General features: G+C 35.6%; 3 protein-coding genes across 3 annotated transcripts; 1 reads left to right on the forward strand and 2 right to left on the reverse strand.

Moving 5' to 3' along the window:
• Positions 1–434: 434 nt before the first annotated feature.
• On the forward strand, positions 435–1,762 carry LOC148603847 (neuronal acetylcholine receptor subunit alpha-6-like). Its single transcript, XM_088552154.1, has one exon. The coding sequence runs from the start codon at positions 435–437 to the stop codon at positions 1,635–1,637; it is 1,203 nt and encodes a 400-aa protein (XP_088408280.1). The 3' UTR covers positions 1,638–1,762.
• A 7,332-nt stretch (positions 1,763–9,094) lies between these two features.
• On the reverse strand, positions 9,095–14,861 carry LOC148603848 (uncharacterized). Its single transcript, XM_088551469.1, has 3 exons — positions 14,734–14,861; positions 12,138–12,338; positions 9,095–10,033 (listed from the first exon to the last, which is right to left on the reverse strand). The coding sequence occupies exons 1-3, from the start codon at positions 14,859–14,861 to the stop codon at positions 9,208–9,210; spliced, it is 1,155 nt and encodes a 384-aa protein (XP_088407595.1). The 3' UTR covers positions 9,095–9,207.
• Positions 14,862–17,922: 3,061 nt separating this feature from the next.
• LOC148603849 (uncharacterized) lies at positions 17,923–20,753 on the reverse strand. The gene is made up of 3 exons (XM_088553516.1): positions 20,470–20,753; positions 20,073–20,294; positions 17,923–18,799 (listed from the first exon to the last, which is right to left on the reverse strand). The coding sequence occupies exons 1-3, from the start codon at positions 20,592–20,594 to the stop codon at positions 17,980–17,982; spliced, it is 1,167 nt and encodes a 388-aa protein (XP_088409642.1). The 5' UTR covers positions 20,595–20,753; the 3' UTR covers positions 17,923–17,979.
• Positions 20,754–21,557: the final 804 nt, after the last annotated feature.

Below are 21,557 nucleotides of genomic sequence, written 5' to 3' on the forward strand. Positions count from 1 at the left end.
ATGGGTTCATGACTTGTTTGAGATTCGCCAGTTGGACTTTGTAAATATTTTATTCAATGACAATTTTCACTAAACAAATCGAACTTGTTGTGTGTATTATTTCAATTCACGAAGACCTGGAGTTTACATTTGTTATAAAATGAATGAAAAGAGAAAAGTATTTACAATAACAATGTTTTTAATCTTATTACTATTACTGTTATGTCACAAAAGTTTACAATTTCTGATCTTTATTAATACTTCAAAAGGGACCTCTAATCTGTGTTTGTTTTTCATCGTTATGGTTCAAAAACTAAATCAGGGGCGTGATAGCAGCATTAATAATACAGGTATTTTAATGCCAACTGACCATCTATCAAGACTGGATACACATTGATACGTTATATATGTTATAGACCATCTAATTTAGACTTTTGTTGATTAGAATTTCGAAAATGATTCTCTATTTAATTTTTATTTCATGTTTCATGGTTTTGACACATTCAGCTAGTTACACGGACGTAGGAAATTTATACACTGCTCTAATTAACGGTCATAACCGGTACTTACGACCATCAACGGACCTGACTATACCAACTGCTGTTAGTTGTGAGTTAAGTTTAGTTTCCATAATGGAGGTTAATGGAATGGAGGGCTCGGTCAGCATATCCGGATATTTTACAATTTCTTGGACAGACGAAATCTTAACATGGGCACCTGCGACTTACGGAAACGCAAATGAAATTACATTGCCGCACGACGTGATTTGGAAACCCCCATTGATCGTGACGAACTCCGCACAGACATACTCATTGCTTGGTACAACAATGAAGGACTTGGTAGTTAACTTGAATTATGACGGTTCAACTCTGTGGCAACCTGGCGAGTTCGTTCAGTTTGCCTGTAGTATCGATACAACTTATTTCCCCTTCGATCAGCAAAAGTGTGACATAAAGTTATTAGTGTGGGGATATAAAGACACTGAAGTCGCACTTTCCGTATCACCCGGTTCTAAAATTGATACATCTTCGTTTTCTGAAAACAGCGAGTGGGATCTTGTAGAAACTAGCCACACCAGTATTTCGTCTAACTATGCACAATATTCGTTAACGTTAAAAAGACGCCCGGCATATTTTATCATTAACATTTTACTTCCGGTTGTTTTCATCGCATTTTTGAACATGTTTGTCTTTATTTTACCACAGGAATCAGGTGAGAGACTGGGATTTGCCATCACGTCACTGCTTTCAATAGTCGTGTTTCTGACCATTGCTCAAGGCCTTCTCCCGGCAACAGCTAATCCAAGACTTTCCGGAATATGCATGTTACTTGTAGTTGACATGTTTATGAGTGGGGCAATAACTGTTTCGGTTATTTTTAGTTCGTGGTTATACCACAGATCTGAAGACAAGAACATTCCAGGAGTTATTTTGAAAGTATTAAATTGCAAGAAACGGAAAATAGAAGACAACTGTAGAGCAATCGACGTTAAAGGAAACAATACTGATTTGTTTGAGTCAGAATCCAAGTCCAATGTCACGTGGCAAGATGTCTCAAGGATGTTTGACACCGTATCATTAGTGTTTTATATGTTGTGGTTGATTATATCTTTAGTTGCATTTGCCATAGACATTACTACTGGGGTATTATCTTCCTAGACAAATGTGGACAACCGAGCGTTTATACAATTGAGAAACTACTTGTAGCATCCATCATATTATATTCCTATCAATGTATTAGTGATAATGGTGTGTTCATTCAATAAATACATTTATATAGATGACACGAACAGAATTTGGCCTTTACAACAGTAGAAAGCTACATAATGTATGATTTTTTTCTTAAATTTACAGGACAACAAATTGTTTAACACACTGTTTTTCTGCGTTTTTGGATCTATGCTTATTTCGAAAAATTGTGCTGCAAATTATTTTTGTTTGTTTGTTAAAGTTTTATTAGTAAACTGAATAACTGAATTCTTGCTAATTGTGAAATATAAACAAAAAACATTTCTGACATTTTCCTTCCAAGTAAGATTTTTAAGTTAAATTCGCTCTATACACTAAATTTCTGACTTCAAGAAAAGAATCAACGTTACTAATTTTATAACTAACCAATTAAACGAAAAATCAGAAAACAGAAAACCAGAGGACACCTGCATACTAAGTCAACTTGTTGATGTTCCAAGTGTTTGATAATGTACATGATTTACTTTATGGTTTGGTTGTATATTTGTTTAGTTTTCTCTGACCAGGTGGAGAGTCATTGTGACAACTGTAGAATTTCTCAAATAGCGACATTAATCAACGTGTATCATATCATTGTCCCAACAAGTAACTGGGCTTTATCTAGAATACAACTCTTCTTTGCCATTACCACTGAGAAGAATTCTTCTCTTATCGATTCGTATGTAAAAATTAACCAAAAAATATATTGATTGATTGATTGATGTTGTTTATTGCCGTTTCGGCGACTAGGGCCATATCACGGCAAGAACATTTAATGAAATGAAAATATTAAATCAAGATCAAAGTATCTTCATAAAATAATGAAATTAAAACAAGCAGCTATTTACATATAAAAAGGTACATAAAAGGTGAACCTAAGACATAAAATACACATAGAAACATAACGTCGATAAAACATTTAAAATATTGAAAAATCAGGGAAGGTATCCAATTTAGATTTTCTTAAATAAACCGATGTCCCGCAAGAAATCGATAATGTTTTTAGATGAAACAGTCTTGAACAAATCAAACATATTGGCGCAGTCAAAATAATTTTGCCTGGTGTTGGCAAAATCCACACAATCTAGAAGAACATGTTTGATAGAGAAAGGGCAATCACATGGGATACACTCAGGTGGAGGATCACCAACAAGCAAATGGCCATGTGTAAATCTAGAATGTCCAATGCGGCATCTAGTCATGACCACTTGCTCTTTGCGATTGCCCGACCCGGATTGATGAACGCCTAGATCGGGTTTTATGGAATTGAGTTTGTTGTGTTTAAGACCGTCCCATCGGTCCTGCCACATCTTTAAAATATATTTCCTTATTAAAGGTTTAAAATCGGTGTATGGCAAACTAACTTCCTTTATTATTTCATTTAATGCCTTCTTGGCAACCCTGTCTACAACTGAATTCCCCTGAATACCAACATGACTGGGTACCCAGAGAAAAACAATCTCTATATCAAATTCCCGAAGTCGATGAATAAAAAATAAAATTTGTAAGATAAGAGTGTTTTTCAGTTTGTGATTCTTAATTGCCAAAAGACAGCTCAAAGAGTCAGAACAAATAATAAACTGTGACAGATTAGATTGAGTAATCGATTTAAGTGCTAACAATATGGCTCGAGCTTCAGCTGTGAATATGGAAGCGCTTGATGGCAACCGTTCAGTTACAGTTCAGTCACCATGGACAGCAGCACATGCAACGCTATCGCCATCTTTAGAGCCATCTGTATACACCGTCGAAAAATCTGGATAATTTGCTTTAATTTCAGAAAATTTTTGTTGTAAAAATAAATGATTGGTATCGGACTTTTTATATTCACGCAGATCAAAAATGAAAGAAGGGTGTGGAAGCTCCCATGGAGGGTATTTCGAAGTAACAACATGTGTCACTGCATTGGTCTCCAGATGAATTGCTTCCAAATGAGGTTTTATTCGAATTCCAAAAGGAGGGGTTTTGCTTTCATGTTTTCGATAAATGTCGACATAAATAGGATTAATGACACAGTCGTAGGCAAGGCTATCTGGGTAGGCCATAAGTTTACTTACATATTGAAGACCTAATTTCAAACGTCTGTCTCCAAGGGATGGTTCATTTGCCTCGGCATAAAGGCTCTCTATAGGAGAGGTTCTGAAGGCACCAAGGCAAAGTCGCAACCCCTGGTGGTGAACAGCGTCTAAAATTTTAAGGTAAGATTTTTTGGCGGAACCATAAACAATAGATCCGTAATCAAGTTTAGACCTAACCAAAGATCTATATAAATTTAATAAAATTGAGGTATCAGCACCCCAATCGGTACTGGACACCATTTTTAAAATATCTAGTGCCTTAAGACACCTAGATTTAAGTAATTTGATATGGGGAAGAAAAGAAAGTTTACTATCAAAAAGTAATCCAAGGAACTTTGTTTCTTCTACTATTTTGATTTTATTTCCACAAAGAAAGAGATCTGGGTCCGGATGCAGCTTTCGCTTTCGACAAAAGTGCATACCAACAGTTTTAGATGTAAAAAACTTAAACCCATTCTCCAAAGCCCATTTCTCAATTCTTTTGAGGCAAAGTTGTAACTGCCTTTCAATATTACTCATATTTTGTCCCCTGTAGCAGATCAAAAAGTCGTCTACATACAAGGAACCGTCAATATTGTCCTTCAAAACTTGGGCTAAACTATTAATTTTAATACTGAAGAGAGTGACAGAAAGAATACTTTTCTGAGGAACTCCCATTTCCTGTTCCTTCTCCTCAGAAAAAGTCGAATTTATCCTCACATTAAAATGACGATCTGACAAAAAATTAGATAAGAACAGAGGAAGTCTTCCTTTCAACCCCATATCAAATATATCTTTTAAAATACCATATTTCCACGTCGTGTCATAGGCTTTTTCTAAATCGAAAAAGACCGACACAACATGTTCATTTTTAGCAAATGCATTTCTGATGAGCGTTTCAAACCGGACTAAATGGTCAAGAGTACTTCTGCCTTGCCTAAAACCACACTGAATATTAGTGAGTAAGTTGTGCTTCTCGAGGAACCACACAAGGCGATCATTGACCATTCGTTCCATTGTCTTGCAGACGCAGCTTGTCAATGCGATCGGGCGATAATTTGAAGGATCCGTATGATCCTTTCCTGGTTTTGGAATAGGGACAATTGAAGCCGTTTTCCAGATGGACGGAACGTTACCAGAAGTCCATATCTCGTTCATTAACGCAAGAAGTGTATGTAGAGATGGATCAGGAAGATGTTTCAAAAGTTAATAGTGAATATTATCTAGCCCACTAGCTGTATCGTGGCTTTTAGCAAGTGACGATTTTAGTTCCTCTATCGAAAATTGAGAGTTGTAGGATTCAGCATTATTTGACTTGAAGTTTAATTTTGTCTTTTCTGCAGATGATTTAATTTTTTGAAAATTCGGTTTGTAGTTAGATGAGGATGAATGTTTAGCGAACGTTTCGGCTAGCTTATTGGCGATATCTTTTTCGGTGGTTAGAGTGGAATTACCAACTTTAAGGTGTTTCACCGAAGACTTCGAATTATTTCCTTTTACTTTTCTAATAAAATTCCATACTTTATTGAGGGGAGTGTGAGATTTAATACTAGAAACAAAATTTTTCCAAGAGGTTCGTCTGGCTTGTTTACATGTACGTCGAGCTTTTGCTCGAAATATTCGGAAGTTTGACAGATTTGCTGGTGTAGGATTTTTGTCAAACCGGCGATGGGCCTTGTTGCGTTCTTCGATCGCTTTGTCGCACTCATCAGTAAACCATGGTTTACTAGGCCTTTTTGGATTTGTCGAGGTTTTAGGTATTGTTTTATTAGCAATTGATGTCAGTCTTTCATTAAATAATAAAATGGGATCTACAACATCCTTCATCGTTTCTAATCGTAATTCTTCAAGACAGTGGGCTTCAAATGAAGCCCAATCTGCTTTCTCAAGTTTAAAACGAGGTTGACGTTCCTCCGTTTTGGAGGATAAATGCTCCAAAATAATTGGAAAATGATCACTCCCGCACAAGTCATCGTGAACTCGCCATGTAAACTCTGAAAGTACGAGAGGATCACAAATGCTTAAATCAATAGAAGAATACGATCCATTGCCTGAATGAAGGAACGTTGAAGATCCGTCATTAAATATACACAAATCTTCTTGCTGAAGGAGCTCCTCAACTTTTTTACCTTTATCATTCGTATGATTACTTCCCCATAAAGGATTATGAGCATTAAAGTCACCCAAAATAATAAATGGTTTGGGCAACTGTTTAACCAAATCAACTAATTTATTTCTGCACAAAATTGAATTTAGGGGAATGTAAATGGAACAAACGGTTATGGTTTTATCAAGGGATAACCGAACGGCCACTGCTTGTAGATCGGTAGTTAATGGAACTGAACTATGTATTACTCTGTTCCTAATAAAAATGGTAGATCCACCAGCAGCTCGTTCATTTGCCTCAGCAAATGTACTATACATTGTATATCCTTTTACGGAAATTTGATCCGTTTCTTTTAAATGAGTCTCCTGGAGACATAATGCAACTAGTAAAATAGACTGAACAAGAAGAGTTAATTCCAAAATATTAGCCTTTAAACCTCGACAATTCCATTGAAGTAATTTGGCCATTTTTATGGGTGACGAATGGGGGATATTTTCTCTGACTTGGATCCGCGACCACGACTCGATGACCTTCTAGTACGAGTGCCACCATTAAGGTCAATTCGAATTGACTGAGCGCGTTGCTCCTTGAATTTTTTCATGGCAACAGGATCTGTTTGGTCAATCTGATCAAGGTCGGGACCCAGCCAGTTTTCACCTGGACAAAGTCCATGATCTGTTGTTTCCATGTCAGACTGGGAATCCGAGTCCGACGCATCAGGCGACACAATCTGTCGCCTAGACTTAGATTTCTCCAAGTCCTCCACACGGAAATTCCCCAACTTTTTTGGGGGTTGGACATTCTTCTGTTGAGATTTGTAAGACGATGACTGTTGGGATGATGGAGATGATTTTGAAGATGATCCGGAATTTTGGGATGACTGAGTTTGGGAACATTGGTGAGATTTCTTAGCTCTGGCCTTTTTAATTTCCTCTAAACATTTTTTGGATGGTTTCATTATTTTGGTGGATACCTCAGTGGGCAGTTTGGCAAGACCATTGATATCCTCTTTCCAACTCATGATCGTCTGCACCTCAACAGTCGAGGACAGACAAGCACGCTTTGCAACACTAGCATAAGATGTTTTGCCAGATGCAAGAAAATTGTTGGAACGGGACCACTTCTGGCGAGCTTCACTATATGAAATTTTGTTTTCAGTTTTTATCTTTAAAATATCTTTTTCTTTCTTATAAAGAGGGCAATCTTTAGATGATGACATGTGAGCTTCCTCACAGTTTCTGCATTTCAGATCTTTTTTGCAGTCGATTCCCTCGTGTCCTTCTTCAGAGCATCGGAAACAAAACAGTTTTCCTCTACACTGGCCCTTTCCATGCCCAAACTTCTGGCATTTAAAACACCGAAGTGGGTTAGGAATATACAGAATGACAGCTGTCCTGTATGGACCAATGTAGACATGAGATGGCACTGAAGTGGAACTAAATGTTAACAGGATTGTTCTCATTGGTGTGGTTGCATCTGCACGTCGAGAAGTAAACCTTTTCACTGACTTAACGCCTTGTGATTTCAGTTCCTCACAGATCTCTTCATCAGTCAAGGCGTCGAGGTCTCGACCTCGGTATTTAAGGACACCCTGTGACTGATTTAGTGACTTGTGTGCAGATGAAACCACATCAAGGTCACCAATCCTGGTTAATTTTAACAAATTTGATGATTGGCCAGGTCTGAGGCATTCAATTAAAATTCCTGATCTTATTTTTTTTGTATCTTTAACATCACCAGCTACACCCTTGATAGTTTTCTGTATTAAAAAAAGGAGAAAGGTCATTCACATTTTTGTCTTTATCTTTTGCAGAAATTACAATAAATCTTGGCCAGTTTTTATCACTTTCGTCAGAAGAATTGCAGACATCACTTTTTCGTTTTTTTAATAAGAAACATTGGACTCCCCGCTGTTTTTTGTCGCCATGTTAAGTTTTTATAAGTTTCATCGTCTCTGTTCCAACACGGGCGATGCTAGGACGGATTTCCAGCAGATAGCATCAGGGATTCCAGAGACGACATACTCGAACAGAGCGTATCTATCAATGGCGCATAGACAGCGTACTACTCGATTGACCCATGAGCCACCGCCTTCTTCATTTGCCATTTGTAAGCTTTTGAAAATTTTGGAAACATTGGATTAAACAAAATGCCATCAGTAAAGCAGGTGGACAAATGAAGGACATGGCGTGACCAGCCGATTGATCGAACCGAGTCCATCCGATCTCCCGTTTAGATGACCTAAGAGCCGAGTGGCATATACAGCCGTATCCTCGATCATCCAGCCATCGATGACACGGGGGTTACGTCACGACTGGAGTCTAGATACGACCTTCATCCACTAGGACCTCCTCGCCCACCAATAACTCACGGGTTGCAACTAACGGCAAACAAGTAGGCGAACCCTTTTTTATTTTAAACACCGGGTCCACGGTCGATGTTCGGATCGCTTTAGTCTGGCCTCTAACCTTTGACCTTTCCAGCATGGGTAACCCTACCAGGAGAAAAAAACTCCAGCTGGCATAGCTCTTAGGATCACTGAGGCACGCAAGCCCCCCTACCACGACAAGGATAGCGATCCACAGGGGGGTCAAAAAATATAAATCTCCCTCCAGTCACCAAAGCATTCATTCTCTTATCAAGTCAGATGTAAATGTTTATCTGTAGATGTTTTATTAAATGATGTGTAGAACAGTAGTATTATTAAACGGATATTCTTAATTCTTTATGCACATTTGACACTTTTATTTTTTTTAAACACAAACATAAAATATTAAGGCAACAATAATCCTGTCTTTTAAGTCGCTATATTGTTATCGACTTCTTGCACTCGTAATTTCAGTACTGTACATTCCTATATGATTTGCATATTTATACATGTATATTACTACTCCACCAGGTGCCATTGAACTGTCATTTCCAGCTTCGTACGAGATCAAAATGTACATGTACCTCTTAAATACCAAACACATGTGTACTATGTGTGTTTTTAATTGTACGAGAGGGGAAAGTTTACATTGAAAGATCGGTTAGCATGGAACTCCTAGTCTCGGAGTTGTTTTGATTGAGAAACATTTTGGTCATAACGATTACGAAGTTACCGTATTTAAGAGCATAGCGCAGCTTTGCTTGAGTTCGTGCAATTTCGAACTCACTCGAAGTTACATATAGCCGACTGACGAACCGTTGCATTATACAACAAATTTCAAAGTTCAAAAGCTTTATTTAAAGTTTAGAAAAAAGGGAAAACTGAATGTCAAATGATCACAAGTGAGATGTCGATAATATCAAAAATGGTAAACCGATATGTTTTAACAGAGTGAATGATTATCAGTTTTTATGACAATGTTACATTGTAGATTAGCGATGGTTTCTTGACAATTATGTCACGGAACCTCATTTGTACCAATCCGCTAGCACCACTTCTACTGTAAACACCAACTTTCGGATAAGGGTAATTTCCTAATTTCATATCAGCATACCTCCCACATGGTCCCTGAAACCAGACGAGATTTTCACCTGTAACTGTGTCAGTAACTTCAATTAAGCAGTCTTTTTTGTAAGACCAAACTGTTATAAATTTCAGAGAAAGCCATTCTTTCTTATAAGGGAGAGAGCTTTCCCATAGCTTCATCCAAGTGTGCGACCCGGAAGGAGAATCACACGTACCAGACAACTCGTCTGCTGTGTACTCACATGACTGAGGTAAGGATTTCTCTGGAAAGATGAAGTTCCTAGGATCAAATCTCAACCCAATGAAAACTGCATTGTCTGTTTTCTGCATGACCATAGGTGGCCAACCGCCCTGAAAGTAAAGGAGACTGTCATTTCCGAGAAATTTTCCCTTATAACAAGGGCCATACTTTTCACAAAGCTTTAGAAAATTTTGGGTGTCGTAGTACTTACTCGAGTTCTCTGTGACGTCATACACCAACCTATGATCCGGACCACCAATGAACTTGATGATAGAAGTGCCTTTGGGAAGTTTTTCAAGATCATTCATATTGACGGAAACGGACAGCTCATTCCCGAAGTAATCCAATTCCGGTTGGCGCAGGTACTGACCACATTCTTCTGGTGCACAGAACACTTTGCCATTGGTCCAGTAGCCACCAGTTCGACATGGTGTGAACTCCACACGTGCGATATCATTTGGGGAATTGCTTGAAATGGAAGAAAATAAGAATTAGGACATCATTATGAATGGGAATATATACTGGGGTCTCACTGTATCACAGTACATTGTACATGTCGCTAATTGTTTTCTAGACTGAGGAAAAACAGGCATCTGGAAAGTGGATTTTTTATTTTCTCTTAGATTAGTACAAGATATAATTTTTCACAGCATTAGACTTATTTTTTCTATACAGCATTTTTGACACTCCGTAATTGCTTGCCAAGTATGTTACCATTGTATCACTGTGTTGAAAAGAAAATTCTCTTAAATGATTTCTTTCCAATATATTGCTATGGCATACTGTAGGGACGTTTCAATGAATAATGATAACTCTTTCATCCAAATTTCATCTTCGTTCAACTTGACAGCAATTTTCCGAACATTACCAAAGCAAAATTTGAAAATGGCTAGAAATCATGATAAAATTTCGAAATTGTGCATCTCCTTAGGAAAACGGAATAAATAAGCTTACACTTGGTTCTTAGTTCAAACACAACAAATACTGAGTGTGTACATTGTTCTATGTTCTAGCAATACCACTATACAGTGTACACTTGGTTCTTAGTTCAAACACAACAAATACTGAGAGTGTACATTGTTCCATGTTCTAGCAATACCACGATACAGTGTACACTTGGTTCTTATTTCAAACACAACAAATACTGAGAGTGTGCATTGATCCATGTTCTAGAAATACCATGATACAGTGGAAACAACGATACAATAGAAATAGAATATATACAAACAATTATATGAAGTTGTAGTCAGGAAAAATTTACCCTACAACTAAATTTACAATGTACTATAATGACTCAGTCTGGGTTAGCTAATAATGCCTGATAACAAATACTGTGATCAAATCTCATTCACAGATACCCCGTTCCCCTGTCTTGGATACTTCACTCTCAACCCCAGTAACAATTTGGTCAAAATATAAACAAAGTCTTCAACCATGACGAGTCTACAATAGAATCTCAGGAGACGACATACCTATAACTTCTGTTTAAGTATCAAGTGGTCATTTTGACAAGACGTTGCAAATAAGACTGGCTCATAGTCAAGGAATGATATATTATATAAGTTTTGAAAGCCGACAATGAAGTCGGTTCAGCGATTTCTGATACGGATGGGAATTACAATATGCATCATAAAATATTGAAAGTGCAAAATATTAGGCAAACAATTGCGTCATGTGATGAAGTATGTATGAAATTGCATTAAATGTTTCTTGGAGTTGGATGAAAAGTCATGCAGATGAACAGGCAGACGGTATTATCACTATTAACAATGTACATGTACTTCCCACTTTTGTAAGCGCGGGTGTGGGTAAAACGAGGCTGTTTTAAGTAAAGTCCGTATTCCATTTTAAGTTTATCTTGTTTTTATTTATTTAACTACTAAATCGATTTCTTAATTCATAGCGCAAATGACTATGAGTGCAAATTTGTTAAAACATAGCGCTAACAGAGATCTCCCCACTTATTTACAGCATAAAATCGAGTCGACCCTAAAAAGATAATTATAGCTTGTTTTATTATGCCTTTCAAATAAGAGGGGTGGGGTCTTCTTGTCATACATGTGTTAGCGTAATACTACTTTAGTAAACTTGCGTCGATCAGGATTTCTAGATATTACTTTAGAGCATATTAAAACTATTGTGTCATCACTGCTCTGTCATTTTCAGTACAAATGTGAAAACGAACCTGTTTCATTCAACATTGACCAGCCTAATCTTTGTTCCTTTGGAAACTACAGTCTCATCCCATTTAGATATCCCACTAATGCACTACACTCTCACCCCATTTAGATATTCCACAAATGTACTACACTCTCATCCCATTTAGATATCACATTAATACACTACACTCTCGTCCCATTTAGATATCCCACTAATGCACTACACTCTCATCCCATTTAGATATCCCACTAATGCACTACACTCTCGTCCCATTTAGATATCCGACTAATGCACTACACTCTCGTCCCATTTAGATATCCCACTAATGCACTACACTCTCATTCCATTTAGATATCCGACTAATGCACTACACTCTTATCCCATTTAGATATCCGACTAATGTAACACCAACCTTGTGAATTTAATATCAAATGATTTCAGTTGATTGTTTGGACCGAAACAATATCTTGGTGTGTTGTCTTGAAAGTTCAGTAGACCTTGGAATACTGTGTACACTGTTGTTTGCCCAATGGTCAAATGTTCATTGTCGAAATAGGTGTATCTCGATCTTTTTTCGTCTGTTGTCGTTGTACACATAGATGCATGTGGATGCCTGTAAAATTATGAACGTTTTTAAAATCTATTTATTTCTAATTTCACCCTACATCCGGTCATTTGTTTGGTATTTCAAATTCTTGGTGAAACAGAATGCCCCCTTCATATACACAAATCTTTCTACGAAATTCTTAAGAATTCTTTGCATGCATTCGTGTATTTAAGTCGTCGGTGGTAAATATGTGTAACTCTTAATAACTCGAAGACATTTACAGACATTTGTATCAATTCGAGAAAGGAGGAGTTTATTGTTTTACATGTCAAAATTTCTACCTGAATATTCGCTAATCTTTAAACAAGTTTATTGACTAGATATCGCCAACTGATTACAAGAACTCATAAAGCATTCACAATACATTCTGGTTTGCTGTTTTATGCGATTGATTTGCAATTCATGTACGGATGATTGCAAGTATTTTACAATAGTTTTCCGATGGATTAACGGATAAAAAATAATTCCGCGAGTACTTTGCGAAAATATACGAATACTTTTCTTAAGACGAAGAGTATAAGATTGCCGTGCCAGTCGGAGAAGTTAAAAGAAAATTTGACATCATATTAAGTTTCAGTCTTCGTAAGAATCATGCAAATTCTGCAATATGTGAAACACCCCAAAAAAAGGCCACACATTTTTATTGTTGTTATTAGGTTGCTATATACATGTAAGTCTTTATGATGAAATGTGTAATGATTCATTCCAATCTGCCTGCTCTTAGGAGATAATTCCAATTGAAAATCAAACGGTTTCTACTTATTTCAGTGTCATTTATAGTGTTATCTCCCTTAGTTTTGAATTGTACAGTACATTATCTATAATTTATATCACCTATGAACAAGGGTTCTATGGAAATTCACATGTTATTTTCTGTTTGCATAAGCATTAACAAAATATCAAAAATAAAAAATGCAGGCTTTTACCAAATCGTAACAATTCCAATTGTACTCGCAATCATTCTTAACTAACTCGTATGAATTCGTAATAGCTCGTATCTAACCGCAATAAAGCATGAACTGTTTTCGTATCGCTTTCCATTCATAAAGTGATTGGTCATACTCGTAATCAATTGTAAAGCACTCACAAATCACTTGTAAAAAGTGACTTATTTCCAGTAATTATGGTTAGTTTTAAGAATCTTGTAAATTTTGGAGATTAGTAAGGATTCGGAAGAAAAAAAATCGTCCTTGTGAAGCGGGTATGACACCGGTCGTCTAGGTTAAGCCTGAAGTGACAACTGTTTTACCCTTTTGAATATTGTATGCGCAACATTTCTTACATCGGAAAAAGCTCATGGCCATGGAAGCGGAAGGTTTAGGTAGCAATAAAACGTGGTTTAACCCACCATATCATTTTTAAATTCTTCAATAAGCCAGAGACGTAGTGAATCAATTCATTTTCCGGATTGTTCTAGATTTTGCCATTTCATTGAATATTAAAGTTCCTTCCCGATGATCAATTTCGTTGTTACTTTAATTTAATCTGCTATAAACGTTGGAAAAGCCTGCAACTTATCCAAGAGGCACTTTGTTTGACTAAAAGCCTTCTAATTATTTTCCTTTAGTTGATAAAAATCACGAAAAGTTATTTGGCTGTAATTCAATCTTCTAAAACTTATATGTGGAGGTCATATAAATGAGTTGTAGGAATTCCCGTAGAAGCTAAAGTGTGAAAGTAGGTGAACTACTGTGAAAGTACTTTAATTCATGGATACCAATTTTAGTGGATTAGGGTAGAAGCACAAATTCGTGGATTCTTTAATTTGTGGTTTTGAGATTTTCAGTATACACATGCAATGTAAAATTTCCTTTCCGTTGGTTTAGCCTATCCACGAAAACCACGAAAATTGGTACCCCACGAACAATTGTACTTTCACAGTAATAACAAAAGCTAATTTTAATTATATGTATAGATTACATTGCAGCTGCCACTTACACGATCAGTTTTCCGTCAAAAACTTTACCACAGTTTTCTTTGACAATATTTTTACCGTGTAAACCCGGACCAAAAACTAAGACAAAAAACTTTGACGGACTACGACGGAATTTGATGGACAAGAACTCCATACTCTTTTACTTGACTTTGATGAATCTTTGCCGATCTCAATATAAATTTTGAAAAATGAATGTGAAATAAAAAAAAACAAAACATAAAACAGGTGCGTACTTAATTTCGCGTCCATTTAATGGGAATTAGATACTTAACCAGACAACTTTGAAGAAGTTTTCTTTGACCTTAGTTTTCATAAAACAAATTTCGGACAAACTTCGATCGTGTAAACTGGTCTCAAGTTTAAGACATGATATCAAATATACATTATTATAAAAATAAATATAAAGAAGACGATAAACAGTTATTTAAATGAAGAAAAAAATTTAGGAGCAAACGAAGAACTTACGTCTCGTGTTTATTGCAGTTATCGATAGTTAAATGGTCCTCCAATGCTTCATTTGTCGACGACGCTGACCTGACAGCACGTGCCGACACCAACAACCAGCAGACAGTTGCAAGCGCGTATTGTTTCATTCTGCACACTGGGGTTATGTGTCTGATCTAGAGACTTTATATATACCTTGACATCCATGTTTAAGTGCTGAATTTACTGTAAGATTAGAATAAGGAATAAATGAAGACGTTGGAGTCGTGTTGTACCTGTTTGTAACAACTTTTTTATTGATCACGGTTTTAGAAAAAAATAATATATATTTTACAGATAGTACATTACAGACTAATGATGTGTTCATGCATGTACACTGGTACATCATTCACTAACATTGCCGGATAACAATGACGATGTCCTTCAAGATAAAAAACCAAAACGGTTTTCCTACATTTACATTTATTTGGGTTTTTATCACCTACACTGGTACATCTGAACTATTAACGTGACATACCCTTGACTTTTTAAACAGATTTCCTAATTTACATAAAATTATTTTCCATATTTTACTGATTTATCTTATGTATACGTGACTTTACGTTCCGATATCAGTAAAAACATCAAAGTTTACATGGTCATTAAACCCTTTAAGGTACACAAGACATCATCTTATGTGCTGAGTAGCTTTAAAAATAGCATGTTGATAGGAAACACCTGCAATATGATAAACAAATAATATCATGACTTAGTGATTATACACTATAACAAAAATAATGATAATAAAAAAAAATATACGAAAACAAGGACACTTACAAACTTGGTTACTGTATGTTATATAATCTTGCCTACATGTACTGTACTTAGTTCTCAAGACGTTATAGTAACTACTCCTTCGGAATTGTAGAGACGTATTATTTATCCCGATGGTAATATCGATGGTGTTATCATTCTTTAATATGTACTGAGCTACACAAAAATATAGCTATTAAGTGGATGTCCCATTTTGTCTGTATGTTGTGGATTTCCATGGAGAGAATTGTCATTTAATGTGTGGCCGATTGAATTGTTTTTTCATTTTTTTTTCAGTTCATTTTTTTACCTTACATGAAAAGCTTGTAAAACTAATACCCCACCGTAAACATGCGCCTGTCAACACGAGGCGTCGGTCATTAATGTATCTTTGTGACGTTATTTTACTTTTTAGTTTTTTTTAAAGTAGTGTCGTCGTTCTGTTACCGTGGATTTTATTATTTTTGTTGTCGGGGCTTTTCAGAGATTATTTAAAGGTGTTTTTACACTTATTGAAGACCTTTTGGTGATCTTTGAAAGTACTTACCATTTTTCATAAAGTTATACGTTAATGCATTTAGTTGCGTTTCACCATACCCCTCCCTCTTTTCTATTATTTAATGTTAAAAATGCAATATTAAAAAAATCTTAACTGTTACACATTTTCATTCCTATATTAGTTAATTCTGCACTTGTGATCGTTTTGCGTCATTCAATAGTAACTTTCATGAGCAACTCGGCGGGTGTTTCTACAAAAGCAGAGGACGCTTACCCTACCGGTGTACCTGGTCCATGTTCCCAGTTTTTACTGGAGTCCGAGTTGCTCATTTGCTTTTGTTACTTTGTATGTATGATTTTAGTTACTTTATGTTCTTTGTTGTGTATGTCTGTTTTCCATGTCGGGTCTTTGTCCCTGGATTACATTCTTTTGATTACCGCTATAACCTTGGTTTCCTTGATTACTCTTTCAGAATGTTAAATAATATAAATTGTTATTTTGAAAGGGGTGATGTTGTGAAATTGCTAGATTTTGTTTTTATTGTTGAATTGTTGCTTCCATTCTGGATTCTGTAAATTGATAGCATGTTTAAATAAGAGTATTGTTACTCTAGGCTGAAGGGCTGCGTTGCCATGAGCTTCGGGAAATGGTCTTTAAACTTACCTAGAGCTCATTCCAATAGTGTGTATACTATACAGATACATATAGTTTACTGTGTCTTTTAATTTGCTTGTTTATTTAATTTGTTTATTTTGTTTTAACTTTTCTTTCTTTCTCTGTTCCACTGATCATTGGATGTTTGAGAAATAAAGATAATGATAAAAAAGCAGAATATTTGGTTTTAACCGTAGTTAATAATTAATATGATTATTTCTAATGTATCAATTAATAATGATTCAATGTATGAACAATTCTCACCGGAAACGGAAATGCATGGCCATTCAAATAACGGGAAACAGGAATGCATAGCCATTCAAATAACGAGACTAGTAACATAATCTCGTTAGTTCACAGGCACTTCAAGCACGGATGGTTTCGACCATCCTCTATTTTTTCTCGAGAAACAATATTTCCGTTCAATTCATCAACTTAATTAAAATTTATATTTTTTTTTGGTCATAGTTCCTGGAAAATATCATAATAGAATGTCTAATACCGCAATGTTATAAAAGATCGGTTACCATGGCACAAAGGAAGTAACCAGATTTATATATATATTTTTTTAAATTAGTTTAACGAAACACATCTTCTTTCCCTTCGTGAAGTACATTTGTAGATCTAGGGTAAGGGGTACAACTCTTACAAGTCATTGGAACGCTTGCATTCAGCATTTTACCCCAATCTCATGTAAGCATCAAAGTAACTTGGATTGATTTCATTCTGTTTCAAATGCAAACTTAATAGGTTTTGGTGACATTGAATATGATACAAACATATCACTGATTTCAAGAGTTATACCCCTTACCCTACAATGTATGCCTTCCTTCAAAATTTAGTCTTGTTTTGTTTTACGCTCTTTTTTATGTGTTTGGTGCAAACTTTTCATAGAAAGCTTTTTGAAGAAAAACCGTCTTGAAATGTCACAGTGGGCATTGGTGTTCTATGATCTGCATATATTTTTCTCGTTGTTTTTTGCCCAATGATCAAGTCACAAACGTTTGTTTGTATTGCAAAAACTATAATAGAATGTGAATTTTAAAGTCTTAAATCTTAATTCAATGTTTTGAAAAATATTATAACCGACTTACATGTAGTCCTTATTCATTATAACCGACTTACATGTAGTCCTCATTCTATTAACTGATTTACATGTAGTTCTCATTCATGGTTAACAAGATTCAAGAACAAACAATTACACCGTTTGTAATGTTTTCAATTTGAATTTATCAGAAATAACTCTATGTAGACTGATTATAAATTCAACCATTAGACAGAAATTTATTATAAAAACACATAAAATGCAAAAAAATACTGGTTTAATCCTCAAGTGTGATGGGTCCTAATCGGTTGAGCATAATATCACGAAACCTCATCTTTACTTCTTCCTTGGCACCGCTTCTACTGTACACACCAACTTTCGGATAGGGATAATTACCTAACTTCATATCAGCGTACCTTCCGCATGGCCCCTTATAATTCACCAGATGTTCTTTCGTGTCAGAATCTATGACTTCAATCTCACAGTCTTGCTTGTAGGACCATTTAGTTATAAAATCCAATGAGAGCCATTCTTTCTTGTAAGGCAAAGTGCTTTGCCATAATTTTCTCCAGGAGTGATACCCGGATGGAGATGCACAGGAGCCTACACCTTGGTCGTCTTTGTAATCACATGTCTTGTTCAAGGATTTTTCCGGAAATATAAAGATTCTCGGGTCGTATCTTATTCCAATGAAAGCTTTGCCGCCCTTTTTCATCATAACCATAGGTGGCCAGCCTCCTTGAAGGTACAGTATATCCTTATTACCAAGGAACTTCCCCTTATAACAGGGACCCTGGTCCTGGCAAAGTTTGAGAAATTCCTCAGTTTTCATGTAAAGTGTCCCGTTTGAAGCTAAGTTATAAACCAATCTGTGGTCTGGACCCCCTATGAACTTTATGATGGACGTTCCATCTGGAAGTTTTTCAAGATCGTACATATTGACACTGACGGATAGGCCTTCGATGAAGTAATCTACATCCGGCTGACGCAAATATTTACTGCATTCTTCAGGTGCACAGAATACTTTACCATTGGTCCAGTAGCCGCCTGTCCGACATGGAGTAAATTCCACTCTAGCAATTTCATTTGGAGAGTCGCTTTAAAGAAAAAGACGGTATTTTCTGTTTTTACAAATGATCAATTTAACACACAATTTTTAAGTTAATTTAGTGTTACAATCAGATAGTAATAGAAATACAGCCTCTACGCTCAATATACGCGGAAAACATAACTAAAAACATTCTTCTAATTTTTAGGATGTCGCACATTTTCCGCTTGTCCTCCAGAATCTGAACCTGGTTTGTTCAAGCATTTAGAATATAAATATATAGATATAGTTAATTGTTTATACATATAAATGTACGACTGTATGCGTTAATGCAACCATTTTAATAGCAAGGGTTGTGGTATTTTTGAAAAAAAAATGTTCCAGTTTTAAATCATCCATTGAAAAAAATAATAATAATAAGATAAAAATAATGAATATATATTTTTCGAATTTCTTAACATGGCATAATTTAATTCAAATAAAAACATTGATTTCGGTTGCTGCTAAAATATAAATTAAAATGTTGTGCTTGAGCGAAAAAAAAATTGTTATCCGACATCAAATCCCAGGTCCCGTCTTCCTTCTCGATAATCGTAAACAAATCACTGCAAATTTAAATCACTATTCTAATATATTTTTAAACAATGATGGTCAAATTTGAGGACAAGTCTGCTTTACATACTTTTCATAGAAAAATACACCCGAAAAAACAGACAGAACATTAGAAAGACAATTATTATTATGCCTTCTTAATTATTGACGAATTGTATCGTTTGAATGACATTTTTATCTTAACGATGTTTTTTTTTATTTGTTTAAGATACAGCTGTAAATATCTGCATCGGCCATGTACAAGTCTGGTATATCTATATCCCGATTAGGATCCAGGATATATAGGGCATGTACGGACACTTGAACAGAGATCGAACAATAAAAAAAAGATACTTCAAATACGTAGTATACTTCGTTTCACGAAGCAAAATACATATAGGACATTGATGGACAGTGATACCCGCCACATAATTGTGAAAAAAGGGGATGGCAAAATGTTCAAAATGATGCCATAACTCGGTAACTGCATTTTGGATTTCGCTGAAAATTGAACTTAACCTGTATTGTATCGTACTAAACAACTGCGCTGAGTTAACAGAAATCATTGATCCGTTCTTAAGTTATCATCCAGAAGTAGTCGGGAGACGGTAGGTGGGTGGACAGGTGGACGGACACGCATTGTTTCTGATTGTATCCCATATAATACCACGTCCCTTAGTGTAGCGGAGTATAGTATCCAATCCGACATTAGCGAAATGTACATCACCAACCTTGTGAATTTGATATCAAGTGACTTCAGTTGATTGTTTGCACCGAAACAATATCTTGGTGTGTTGTCTTGAAAGTTCAGTAGACCTTGGAATACTGTGTAGATTGTTGTATCCCCTACTGCCAGAGATTCATTGTCGAAATACGTGTACTTTGATCGTTTCTCATCTGTAGCTGTGGAACATCTGAGGTCACCTTCTCCTTGAAGAACTGCTTGTGGTTTACTACAGAAGAGAATAACGAACAAAATGCATTGTGTTAGCGAATTTAAGAAATTTGTTAATTTAAAATGCTCTATAAAAAGTCGATATTTCCAAATCAAAATTTTAACTTAAAAATCTCTATTTTTCTTATGTATAAAAAAAAACGTCATCTCGTGGTGCACGTAAATAAACTTACGTTTCATGTTTATTGCAGTTGTCGATAGCGAGATGGTCTTCCAACTGTTCATTAGTCGACGATGCCGACCTGACATCACATGCCGACACCAACAACCAGCAGACGACTGCAAGCGCTTGTTTCATATCCGCAAGACTGATGTATGCTGTATGCAGAAAAGATTTTATATTTAATCTGTACCCTACCTCTGTTTAAACAGCTTATTTCGTCCCGCCCCAGGATTAAAAATGTTAAAAGTTACAATTAGGGTTATTTTGTATCATTATGGGATAAAAATCGTGATTACAATTCGTCTAAATGGATCTCGAAATTGGGATAAATTTTAACAAGCAAAATTAAACGTTAAATGTACATTTGGTGGCCATGTGCTGACATTTTCATCCCGGTGGCTGTTGTCTCTTTGACATATTTACCATACCTCTAGTCGTTATATTGAACCTAGAAAATTTAATTGTATTCAGCAGTTAATGATACTGTCAATTTTTAATTTGCTGCTGTGTCGATCAATTCACATGACCTTTACATGTGAACATGACCTTTCTTAAACAGGAAAAAAACACAGCTATTTCAGATTATATGATATGTATTGATCGTTAGTACAATTGAATAACCCACCTACTATTTAATTGGCCTGTGTGGGTGAGGGGGAAGGGTTGTGGAGCTGGGACCGTTTTGAAAAGATGTAAAAGAATATAAATATTCCAAATTTTTATAATACTGAAATTTACGAAAAAAGGATGATGTCTTATTCCCTATTATCAACTATCCGTATGACAAGCCAAAGTGGACAAAAATCAATATTTTGTAACATAAGGAAAAGAATTTGTAATAATACAAAATCATTTTTTAAATATTAGAACAGATTTTTTAATATTAAAAATTCTTGATTTTGTAATAGTATAAAACATCAGACATTTTGTAATATTACAAATTGAATATGTAATATTAGAAAATGACTTTGTAATATTAGAAAATCACTTTGCAATATTGCAAAATCGGTCACATTTTTTAATATTACAAAATGATTTTCTAATATTAAAAAATCGTAATTGAATACGACAAACCCATTTTCTGATACTAGAAAATCA

Source organism: Perna viridis, chromosome 11, assembly GCF_037379345.1.
Source record: "Perna viridis isolate PV_CMFRI_1.1 ecotype Kerala chromosome 11, ASM3737934v1, whole genome shotgun sequence".
Taxonomy (NCBI): domain Eukaryota; kingdom Metazoa; phylum Mollusca; class Bivalvia; order Mytilida; family Mytilidae; genus Perna; species Perna viridis.